General features: G+C 38.6%; 1 protein-coding gene across 6 annotated transcripts in view; it reads right to left on the reverse strand.

Annotated features, from left to right (window-relative positions):
* Positions 1-1,580: 1,580 nt before the first annotated feature.
* Positions 1,581-12,611, reverse strand: part of STAU2 (staufen double-stranded RNA binding protein 2) — a 198,423-nt gene continuing 187,392 nt past the window's right edge. For 5 of the 6 annotated variants that reach the window (XM_026662620.2, XM_026662615.2, XM_026662627.2 and 2 more), the window contains 2 exons: positions 3,556-3,644; positions 1,581-2,679 (listed from right to left, as the gene is read on the reverse strand). In XM_026662620.2, coding sequence (XP_026518405.1) covers positions 2,586-2,679; positions 3,556-3,644 — 183 coding nt within the window. In that variant the 3' untranslated portion in view covers positions 1,581-2,585. Of the gene's footprint in view, positions 2,680-3,555; positions 3,645-8,500; positions 8,546-12,611 lie in introns of those variants that run through there. The other variant, XM_026662637.2, reaches the window with a different exon arrangement.

Raw genomic sequence — 12,611 nt, forward strand, 5'->3', positions numbered from 1 at the left:
GCAGTTCACCATGAAAAGTGTTTTAAAAATAGGTTTCTCTCTCCCTCTTGTGGGTTTCTCTAAGGTAGGTGTTAATAGGGCCTGTAATATGTACAGCATATTTGGAAACGCTGTCAACAGTAATCTAAGCCAATGGCACTCAACCTTTCCACTACTGTACCCCTTTCAGGAGTCTGACTTGCCTTGCGTACCCCCAGGTTTCACTTTAGTTAAAAACTACTTGCTTACAAAATTAGACATAAAAATACAGAAGTGTCACAGCGCACTGGTACTGAAAAATTGCCGACTTTCTCATTTTACCGTATAATTATAAAATAAATCAACTGGAATATAAATATTATACTTACATTTCAATGTATAGTATATAGAGCAGTATAAACAAGTCATTGTATGAAATTTGAGTGTGTACGGACTTCGCTAGTGCTTTTTATGTAGCCTGTTTTAAAACTAGGTAAATATCTAGATAAGTTGATGTATCCCCTGGAAGACCTGTGTGTACCCCCAGGGGTACGTGTACCCCTGGTTGAGAACCACTGTCTAAGCCTGTCCTAGGTTAGCAGGCTGCTAGGCTGAAGGGTGCAGAAGAACCGCCCACTTCCATAGCCAATGGAGACAATGTGCTCCTTGAAAAAGACATTGGTCACAGTTCAATATTTCTCTACCATTTTAAGACTCTGATCCTGCCAAATGCCTCCTGGAAGTTACACACTTTCACAGGAGCTAAGGTGCTCAGCATTAGAGGTGGCTGAAAAAAGGGAATCCATTTCTGAGAAAACATTGTTTTTTGGGGGAATTTTTTTTTTACCCTAAGCAGGATGAAATGTCAAATGTGAAACTTTTGGTTTGTTGACTGACCTCAGAGAAGGTTCTGTGTGAAAATGACAAAAGACGGCCCAGATTCCAGAGAGCCTGGGCACTCAGCCTCCCCAGCTCTGGGAGCCAGACAGGCACTGCTCGTACCTGGAGTTGGGGGGAGGTGGGAAGGCAGAGCCCCCAGAAGTTGAGGACTCTGAGCATGAAGGTCCTTAGTACCTTCATGAGAGTAGGACTGAGCATTCTGCAGAGGATCAGATGTAAAGCCACTACTTTGTGGATATAATTTTTCACAGCAACTAGCTTTGTGTGTATTATGATACTTATTACCTTGCAGAGCATGGAGCATCAAAGGACTTTCAGAGATGGGGCCCAGTTACATATGCAATTTGCACTGTTTCCGTATATTGCTATTTGTGTGTTTTCAGGTCAGGTGAGTCAGACAGGTTGTGATTTGTGGGTTATGTGCTTGTGAAATCGTATGTAATTGTAATTCTATTGTTGTGCAGTTGACAGCTGCGTCATGTTTTTGTTGCATAAGATTTAAAAATGGAAAGCTCTTAAAAAATTATATACTTGAGTCTAAAATGAGCTTGGGGTTACATATAAGTAGAACCATAGTTTCATAGGAGGCAGCCCCGTGGTGGAAGATATGGTCTAATCCAGTTCTTGTCATAGGTACTAGTTGTTCAATGTAAGTTTTTGTGACTTTTCAAGTAGTCCTGCTAGGACTATTTTTAAAGAATAAAGAAGAGATGACACCACCATTGTACACATGAACTGATGTGGTTTTACTGCATTTGCCCACATATCTGAACATTCTGGTACCGAGTGCAGCTGCCAGTTTAATCTCTAATACCATTCCTTCTATAAGGAAAATCTTTACATCTGTTTCAACTGTTTTCTTCCCTTTTCTAGATAACATTTCAATCCTATCTGCTGTTCCTGATCAGAATGCAGTTATTAAAAACACTCAGTTGATGCAAACGGTGGGTTGATACAACACACAGAATGGGGTGTAGATGTGCTTCACACAACAGAGAGCAGAATTAAGGGGGAAATGTTCCTTGGAGGCAAGACGCCTCTCCAATTGATAACGGGGAGGGAAATCAAATACGGTAACTGCTTTTCCTGGAGTATATTGCGACTGATCATTACTAACATCAGTTCATGTTTAAGCAAAGACTTTTCATGATTTAAACTTCTGTTTGCATACAACTCTGAGTAGTGCATCTTAAAGTCATACATATTGATATAGAATGAAGAATGCATAATGGCTGCATAAAAAGATAAGCTGTATGACTATATATGAAGACAACAACTACAATTCTCACCGCACTGTCATTGGTTAATTTTAAAATATTCAAGCATTTATTTTAAAAAAGAGTAAAGCTGAACTTAAACTACACTATGAAAAAATTGTGTGACTGAATCAATGCTGACTCATATTAATCAGTTTAAAACTTTACCTTTTTTCATAACACTTTGTTAATTAATTGTTATTTTAAGTTCCAGTAACATGATCAGATTTCTGCTGCCTCTGGGCAATTGAGTTATGATCTGATCTCAAGTTCTGAGGGAAATACTCAATTTTATTTTCCCCCAGTTGAATAAACAGTACCATGTATACTATCTCTTGTCTTAGAATAGTGTTGTCTTCACATAAGACTCAAATAATGGTATTAGTCATTCATTTCCTTGTACACATACACCCTATTGCGTGTTGACAGGTTTATAAGGATGCAGTGGCGGCCGTGGGTGCTGGGAAGCTCCTAGACGACAGCCTTTGAATCCTTGCAGTCCTGAGCAATGGTGCCTGAGTTAGTCTGTTTATTGTCTGCTTTCTCTCCCAGATGCTTGACTTGTCTGAAAGATTAATACATTAACAAGAGCGGTAAGGTCCAGGGTTGCACATCTTTAAGACATGTTTATTAGCAGATGGCACATGAGATTCAAAGGTCACCATGAAAGGTGACATTTTAAAGTGAAACAACAATATTTATGCTCAGATACTATCCTGATGAGATCATGTGGAAAATGTTTCTGATTAAATCAGTTTTATAAATAGGCACAGTATATCTATTGAAAATTCCAAATGCCACTTATATTTATAGTGTATCTCTTACGCTGCTATTTGGTAACTTAAGACTACTTTGTTCCTTATGCTACATTAAAAGTTGGGAAAATGTACTGGTTTTTACAAACAATCCTATTTTCTTTCAAAATAATTAATTTTTAAAAATCCACTATGAAACTTACATCTATTGTATATTCCTCAGAGCTAAAATTCCAGACCAGTGTTCTTAAGGACTGAAAGAAATTCTGCTTTACTTTCAAATTCTTTAGGATAAAATTGACATTACATACATAAACACTGATTGGCAGAAAGCTACTTACATGCAACATCATGCACTGCAACCTGTTTGACTAAAAGCAAGATGGATCGCTAAAATAAAATGTCCAGTTACTCATGTTAGGCTAATTACATAATAGCCATACAATTAAAAAGAAAAACTTTGCATGAGAAGGCTGGCTGCATCATTACTAGTTAGTAAACACTACAACTAGCACTAAAAGTGAAATGCTTTTTATGTGAGCAAATTGTCAAATTATATGTGAATTCTAGAGGAAATGAACTACAGTTTTTGCTAAGTTCTAGAAGGGCAATTAAGCTTTTAATTCACATTTTTTATGTGGCACAGCACACAGGCATTAAAATATAAAAGACTAAATGACACTTACTTTTCAAGTGTTCCATTTTCAACCTTCATAGCCCCTTCCACTGGATCCAGTCCCTGTTCCGAAAACTGTTTCAAGGCACTTAAAGCTGCCTGAATAAAAAATGAGTTGTCAACTACTAGTATTGTAATGATATAATTAAGGTAGTCACTAATGGCAGTTCTTTTTAAATGCATCTTTTGTATATTGCGGCAAATTAAGTTAGGATGGTAGTAAAGAGTCTATAGTACAGTGCCATGATAAAGAGCTGGTTTGTGAGCAAACATAATGATATATTCACCTCTCCGTGCATATGAGTAACTCCCATGAAGGGTTAATGAAAGTTGTGTTACTAGCATTAAGGAGAAAATATGCCCATTAGAATTCTCACTTCTCTAGCCTATGAAGTCTTCCCAGCCTCCCTTAGTGTGTTTATGGAGCTCACGCTTCCCTTTGGTCCTGAGGAGGGAATCTTAGGTCAGTCATTCTTGCAAATCTCATAGACTTTAAGGTCAGAAGGGACCATCATGATCAGCTAGTCCAGTGGTTCTCAGCCCGTGGGCCGCATGTGGCCCAATTAGCAGACAGCTGTGACCCAGCTGTGTGCTTAAAAAAAAATAAAAAATGTGCTGGTTAGGCCTGGCAGGGGGTGGGACTGGTTGAGGGGGAGAGGTGTTGGTAGCCCTGCTGGAGCGCTCTTGGCAGCAGCTGGGGAGGTGATTGCAGCAGGGTGGCAGTGTGCGGGAGAGTGGGTCTCTGGGCAGTGAGGGGGTAGAGGGAGAAGGGCAGCATAGGCCCAGGAACTAGGGGTGTGGAGGAGGGCTGTTTTACTTGGGGCTCTGCTCTTGGCCCTGTAGCCATGGGGTCCTGGTTGCCTGCCCCACAGCGGTGGGGTGTTTGTGCTGGACATAGGGGTTGTGGGGGTGGGGTTAGCGGGGGCGGTCTCTGGGCAGGGGGGTGAGTGCGGTGCATGGTGCGGATCTGCCCCCGAGGGGAAGGGACAGGCTGGCAGTGCAGGGCTGGGCGGGCCAATGTGTCTGGCGCAGTGGTTCTCAACCTGCAGCCCACAATGGTAAATAGGTTGAGAATCACTGATCTAGTCTGACCTCCTGCACATTGCTGTCCACAGAACCTCACCCACCCACTCCTGTAACAGACCCTTAACCTCTGGCTGAGTTACTGGAGTCCTCAAAAATCATGATTTAAAGACTTCAAGTTACAGAGCATCCAAGAGAGGTGGGTCGTGTAATGTAATAAAAAGGAGGAACACTGAAGGGGTAGTGGTGGAGGAACATGCCTACATTCCAATAGCTAGATCTAGAAGAGCCCTGTGGGTGGCACGGATATATCTTATACATGGGTCAATGAAAGACATTTAGAAGGTCCATGAGCCTATGCTGGATGCACTGCACACTTTGTATTCTGTGTTGTAATTTAAATCAATATATTTTAAAATGTAGAAAACAGCCAAAATTATTTAAATAAATGGTATTCTATTATTGTTTAACAATGTGATTACTCGTGATTTTTTTAATCGCACAATTAATCATGATTAATTTTTTTAATCGCTTGACAGCCCTATTAATTTTGTTTTCTTCTTTTCTGAAATCCTCTTGGCACTTCTTGGGTCACTGAAGGCTTCCCAGAATATGACATCAGGTATAGATTGCAATGAGGGTTCTGATATTTGTGATGTCACAGTCTTGGATACCTTCAGTGAACCAGGAAGTTTTGAGAAAGTCTCAGAGGAAAAAAAACAGAATTTAAAAAAGTTAGGTAAAACTTTTTGAATGCTCAATGCAGCCTAGTTATTAGGGACATTTAGATAATGAAATCTGTTTTTTAGGTTAGCTTTGCATTTCAACTTTAAGACAAAACAGGTGGCAACTTGTTTGTTATAATGGGTGTGTTCTGAAGATGAGATATGTAGTATCTGAAAGTTTCATAATCAATGCTTGCTAATTAATCATGGGAAAGCTTTTGTCTCAGTTGCCAGAGCAATCAGCAGAGAGAAGAGGGATTTACCTAGCAAACTGAAGCAGGTGTAGGGGAGGAGACAGAAGCAACGGAATAAAGAATGCACTTACAAAAAAAAAATTCAAGTCCTATCAATTGTAATATTTATCTGGAACGTAAATACCTTGCAATGCCGGCTATAAAAGTGCCATGCAAATGCCTGTTCTCACTTTCTGGTGACATTGTAAATAAGAAGAAGGCAGCATTATCTCCTTTAAATGTAAACAAACTTGTTTGTCTTAGCGATTGGCTGAACAAAAAGTAGGACTGAGTGGACTTGTAGGCTCTGAAGTTTTACATTGTTTTGTTTTTGAGTGCAGTTATGTAACAAAAAAAAATCTACATTTGTAAGTTGCACTTTCACGACAAAGATTGCACTACAGTACTTGTATGAGATTAATTGAAAAATACTATTTCTTTTATCATTTTTACAGTGCAAATATTTGTAATAAAATATAATATACACTTTGATTTCAATTACAACACAGAATACAATATATATGAAAATGTAGAAAAACATCCAAAATATTTAATAAATTTCAATTGGTATTCTATTGTTTAACGGTGCGATTAAAACTGCGATTAATCACGATTAATTTTTTGAGTTAATCGCCTGAGTTAATTGCGATTAATCCACCACCCTAAAAATTAACACACATTTCTGTGTCAAAAGCTATGTTAGAGGGGACATTCAACAAGAAGATCTAGGCTAAATTTATTTTTTGCTCTGTAATTCACCTTTATCCTGAAATCGGTAGTTTTCCATTCCTCAAGGGCCAACCCCAGAATAAACATTTAGAAATTGGATTGTTCAGTGAAGTTTCTTTATTCCTACTTGTCAACATAAACAAGTTCTCTGTATGCTTTTATCTGAATTTTCAGTTCCTGCTGGACCAGAGACACAACTATCACCCCAAGAATCACACACAGGCTACTGTTGGAACAAAATGCTGGATCTGCTTTCACAATTAAAGTGATAGTTATGTTTCCTGGATTCTCTCAATGGTGCCTTCCCTTGAAAAGTATGTTAACACAATTTAAATATTGCTAGACAATGTGTATCCGGGCCAGCTGAATAGCAGCACAAGGATTGTTATGCTGCATTATACTAGTGGTCCATCCATTCCAATATCCTGTTTCTGACAATGATCAGTACCTAAAGCTTTCAGAAGACAGCACAAGAAACTCCATAATGGGCAAGCATGGAGTAACTTGACCCTCAGAGAAGTTTCTTCCTAATTCCGGGCAGTTAGTAGTTGGCTTATATCAAGAAGCATGAGGGTTTGCACATTTTTATCTTATCAAATGCAATTATGGATTTTTTATTATCCATATAAATATCTGAACCTTTAAAAATATCCTGCTAAACTTGAGTTTATCAGCATTACCTACATGCCCCCCTTGCCCTGCCACCCAGTCCTTCCTGACTTCCAATGTATTAACACTGATAACTTCTTGTCTGCTCTCGGCCCCCTCCTCCATTGACGTGGTTGTTGATTCCCTCCATTCTACAGTCTTCACCACTCTCAACTCCTTTGTTACTCTCTCCCATCACATAGTCTGCCTTACCAAAGCCCAGCGTTGGATCAACCCAAGTATCTGCTTCCTCTGTTCCACCTCTAGCAACTCTAGGAAAGCCATATGATCATGCAAGCTTCCTCCACAACAAATTTGTTCTCTTCCTTGTGCAGTTCTGCTATTTTCCTAGCCAAGCAGCTTTATTTTTCCACCTTGACTGACATGCCCTATTCCCTCCCCTCCCTTCTCCTCTGATAAGATTTCTCATCTACACTCTTCTAACCCCTCCATATGCTCCAGAGGATACCTCTCCCCATCCCATTCTCTTGTCCCCACTCTCCCTTATCCTTCTCCAAGGCTCCTTCCCCTCACAATACAAGCACGCTTTAGTCTCCTCCATCATAAAGAATTAAATCAAAATTCTACCCTTGACTCCCACCTGCCTCTCCAAATACTATCCCTTTACTGCCAAGCTTATAACACACCATGTACAACTGCTGCCTTGAGTTCCTCTCCTCCAACTTCATTCTTTACCTTCTTTAAACCACCTTCCCAACCTTGAAACTGCTCTCGTTAAAGTCTCCAGTGACCTCTATTTCAACTTTGTTCTCCTTGAGCTCTCAGAGGCCTTTGACACCACTGACCCACTCGCTACTTCTTAAATTTCAGTTTTCTGTTGGCTTTTGAGACTCTGTTCTCTCATGTTGCTCTTTCTGTGGACTGTTGAGTGGGTATTCCTCAAGGCTCAGTCTTTGGCTCCCTACTCTTCTCTTGATACCTTTTCTTTCGGAGCTCTTAACCACAAGCATGGCTTCAGATACCATCTCTACATTGACTACTCACAAATTTACCTCTCCATTAAAGGTTTGCCTCTTTCCATCCAATCTCAGATCTTCATCTATCTTTCTGACATCTCCATATGGATGTCCAGCTGGCAACATGACCAAAACTGAGCTTTTGAACTCCAACCCAAAAGCCTTCCTATTTTTCCTTCACTTTGAATAATTCCACCATTTAGTCACTCAAATCAGTTATTTCCTTCTTATAAATCTCTGCACATCCAGACCATGTCCAAGTCTCACTGCTTCTACCTACATAATATTTCTAAGATTTGTCCTATTCTATCTGTCCAGTCTGCCAGGCACTCATCATCTCACACCTCAATTTATGTAATTTCCTCTCTAGCACTGAAGCCAGCCACACTGCCTCCCTCAGGTCAATTCAAAATGCTGATGCTAGGATAATCTTACTGACACTGGCATTCTGACCACATCCACCCCCTTTGCTGTTTCCTTCCAGTGGCAACCTGTCTTCCACTGTCTCCTTGTCTTTGTCTTCAAGGCCCATCATCCTTTAGCCCCACCCTATCAGATCTATGAGCTCTCAACCTTTACCTTTTCTCTACCAATAATGCCAGACGTGATTTTCTGATTAGCTGCTTGTCCTTCAGTCACCTCTATGCTTTCTCCTATGCCACCTCCTATGCATTGGGAAAAACTCACTGTTATAATTTGTAAAGCCATCACCTTATCCTCATTAAGACATCTGCTGTGATGCCTACAAAATCAATACTGTCTGGCATTGGTTAGGGCAGTGGCAAGCTGAGACGTTTGCTTTTCTGTTACCTCATCCCCATTTGTCTGTTTTATCCATCTGTCGCTTCCTGTCTGATGCCAAGATTGTAAATTCTCTGGGGCAGGAACTGTTGTCTCGTTTTAACTTGTCTGTATAGTGCAGGATGGATTGATTTAAATCAGCAGACAGGAAACTTTGATTTAAATAATCAATTTTTAACTTGTTTTCAATTGGTACTTATTAGGTATTTTCCTAAAGAAAGGTTGGTTCTCATTGGTTGGTAACCATTTAAAAAAGGTTGATTTGCAATTAAATATAGTCTTTATACTAAATTTGTTACTATTCTTTGCTAACCATACATATTTAAGCAATTATATATCTTAGCATGCATTGATTCATTTTTTATATTTTTATTATGTTAGGAAATGATGCATTTCTTATTTACTAGATGATTACTTTTTTTTAGTTGTGATTTGCATCAAGCTCTATTTGGATGAAAATTGGAATTCAATTAAAAATGCACAAAAAGCACTTTAAAATTGTTTCCTACATAAAACAACCTAAAATGTTCTGGATACTTTTTTATATAAGTTTATTAAAACATGTTTTGTATTGAAAACCAGCTGGTTTATTAAACAATGGAAGCATTATCTGTAGTTACTGAATTGAATTGATTGTTTCTGGTCACCATGTCTTTTAAGACTTTTGAACCAGTAGATTTCATTCTCACATCTAGTTTGTATTTGTAGATTGAGGAAAGCAAGATATTTCCGGCTATTTCAACTCCCAATCAGTTTCTTAACTTTCAATGAACTAGCCATTAAACTGTACTAGTTGAATAAACTGAAATGAAGAAAATATTCTCTCTATACCTGCAAAAGCTGCCAAATGCTGATTTAGCACTTCAACAAACTGGTTCCAGGTGCTTATTCAGTGATTTCCACCAGTTCAGCGGTTTGACTTTCTTTAAATCTTTGGCAGCAAACATGTACTGCTTAAATTAAATGTAGTCTGTATTAAATATAATTAATGATTTTAGTGAGTTTAGGCTTTTAACATAGGTTATCAGAATTTTAAATAGGTTTATTTCTAAAAAGCAAAATGTATTAATTTAAATAGAAAAACTGATTTAAATAAAAATTAATATTTTAATTTACAATAATTTTTTTCTTTTTATCCATGCTGCTCTACGTTCTAGCACAATGGAACCATTAACCTTGATTGGGTCTTATAGGTGATATTATATTAATAAGCATCCAGCTTCTATCTTGTAGAAGTGAGTTCACAGGTTAATTATGTGCTGTTACCTTCACAAAAACTCATGGAGGATGGGTGAGGTCCCAAGGGACTGGAGAAGGGAGTTACTGATCTTTAAAAAAGTGAATGAAGAGGACCCGGGGAATTATAGACCAGTCATCCTAACTTTGGTACCTGGAAAGATACTGGAACAAATTATTAAACAATCAGTTTGTAAGTACCTGGAGGATAATCGGGTTATAAGGAATAGCCAGCATGGATTTGTCAAGAACAAATCATGGCAACCAACCTAATTTCCTTCTTTGACCAGATTAATGGCCTTGTGGATAGGAAGAAAGCAGTAGATGTGATATATCCTGATTTCAGTTGACTTTTGACACAGTCTCACTTGACATTCTTAAAAGCAAAGGAGAGAAATGTCGTCTAGATGAAATTGCTATAAGGTGAGTGCACCACTGGCAGAAAGATCATACTCAGAGTAGTTATCTACGGTTTGCTCCAACCGAGAGGGTGTAGTTAGTGAGGTCCCATAGGGGTCAGTCCTGAGTCTAGTACTATTCAATATTTTCATTAATCATTTGGTTAATGGAGTGGATAATCTGCTTATAAAACTTGCATATGACACCAAGCTAGGAGGATTGCAAGCACTTTGAGGACAGGATTAGAATTCAAAATGACCTTGATACATCGGAGAATTGGTCTGAAATCAGCAAGATGAAATTCAGTCAAGACAAATGCAAAGTATTCACTTACACCCCAGAATTATTCCTTCCTATTAACAAGAGTGTTGTATGTAAGACATGGGTGGTAACTATTCCACACTACTTGGTATTGGTGAAGCCTCAGCTGGAGTACTATGTCCAATTCTGGGTGCCACACTTCTAGAAAAATGTTGACAAATTTGAGAGAGTCCAGAGGAGAGCAACAAAAAATGATTAAAGGTTTAGAAAACCTGACCTATGAGGAAAGGTTAAAAAAACTGGGCATGTTTAGTCTTGAGAAAAGAAGATGGAGGGGGGACCTGATAACAGGCTTCAAATATGTTAAGGGCTGTTATAAAGAAGACTATGATCAATTGTTCTCCATGTCCACTGAAGGTAGGGCAAGTAGTAATGGATTTAATCTGCAGCAAGGGAGATTTAAGTTAGATATTAGGAAAAACTTTCTAACTATAAAGGTCGTTAAGTTCTGGAATGGGTTTCCAAGGAAGGTTGCGGAACCCTCATCACTGGAGGTTTTTAAAAACAGATTGGACAAACAGCTGTCAGGGATGGTCTAGGTATACTTGGTCTTGCCTCAGTGCAGGGGGTCAGACTTGATGACCTCTCAAGGTCCCTTTCAGCCTTGCATTTTTATGATTCTGTGAACTACAAGTCACTGAAAACAATTGTCAAGAGCCAAAATGGGCCTGTACAGACTTCTTTTTTAATTCATTGTTAAAATTATCGGGATCAGAATAAATTTTCTTTGTTACATATTTACTATTGTTTTATTTGTCTAACTGCCTACTGTGGAAATATGCTAAAGAGGATTAAAAGTTGTAGAGTATCTTCAACAAGTATTTCTTTAACCTTTGCTGAACCCTATTTTGGAACTTCTTAGAGGAATATTACCCTGGATCTCACAATAGAGTTTGTAAAAACATCTATTTTCCTCTTTCTTTGACAGTGGAAGAATATCACTGCAAAAATAAACTGTGCTGAATGAAAGCACTGGTCTTTTCTACCCTGATGTCAAGGATGGAAACGTGATATTTTTATCTAATTTATATAGTAGGGAAAATATTCAGTAAGATACCATTCAATATTAAATAATATTTGTAATACACCTTACAAAACTTTAAAAATAAATCTTGATGCTTATTTTGCAAAAACAATCCAATTAGTCTCACTTTTCTTGTAACATTGAGAACAGAGGTGCGTGCACACATACTTCTCACAGAGATCCAAACATGGCGGACACAAAAAGCAAACTAACAATATTTTAAACTACCGCTCCTTAGCATCAATAACACTATCTATCACTGTTTCATGATTCAGTATTTGTGATATTGTGCGGGAATGTAGCAAACTCAGGTCTAAAGTAAAGGTCTACCCTAAACTACTGAAGTCAGTTCACACATATACTTGAATTAGCTTGTGGAACTTATCACATAGTAATAGCTCACAAGACACTTTGTGAGGGTGAAGTTAAGCTTCCAGGTGCTCAACAATGTCTTGTGCTTCTCCTGCCCATCTCTTTTGGGAAACATGTGGAAAGTGTCATCTTAACTCCACATTTTCCAATTGTCTAGAGTGTGTGTACTGTCTTGCAAAGCTACCCGTCTTGTAAGATGTAGGTAAGGAGATCTTAACTCTATAGTTCATGGTTTTCCAGTGTTTGGATTTAGGAAATTAAACTCTTTCTTTTTGGAAGGACACAAGAAGCACCGGGCACCACTAAACACCTGTAACCTTAACTCCACAGTAACAAAGAATGTTTTTTGGGGGGTGAGGGGAGGTCATTTTTTTTTAAGAAAAAGGGAAAGTGGAAGACTACTATAGGGGAAACAATTGAGGGGCACTGCATGGAGAATGGGGTTGTATAGAGATTTCCTGGATGTACATCCAGCCCCTTAATTATGAATTGTTTCTCTTTCTTCTGGCTTCCCCATGCTTCTGTTAGGAGCCAGGATGGGGGCAACTGATAACTGAGGGGCTGCGAGCAGGAATGGA

Source organism: Terrapene carolina, unplaced genomic scaffold, assembly GCF_002925995.2.
Source record: "Terrapene carolina triunguis isolate 2854851 unplaced genomic scaffold, T_m_triunguis-2.0 Scaffold58, whole genome shotgun sequence".
NCBI classification, from domain to species: domain Eukaryota; kingdom Metazoa; phylum Chordata; order Testudines; family Emydidae; genus Terrapene; species Terrapene triunguis.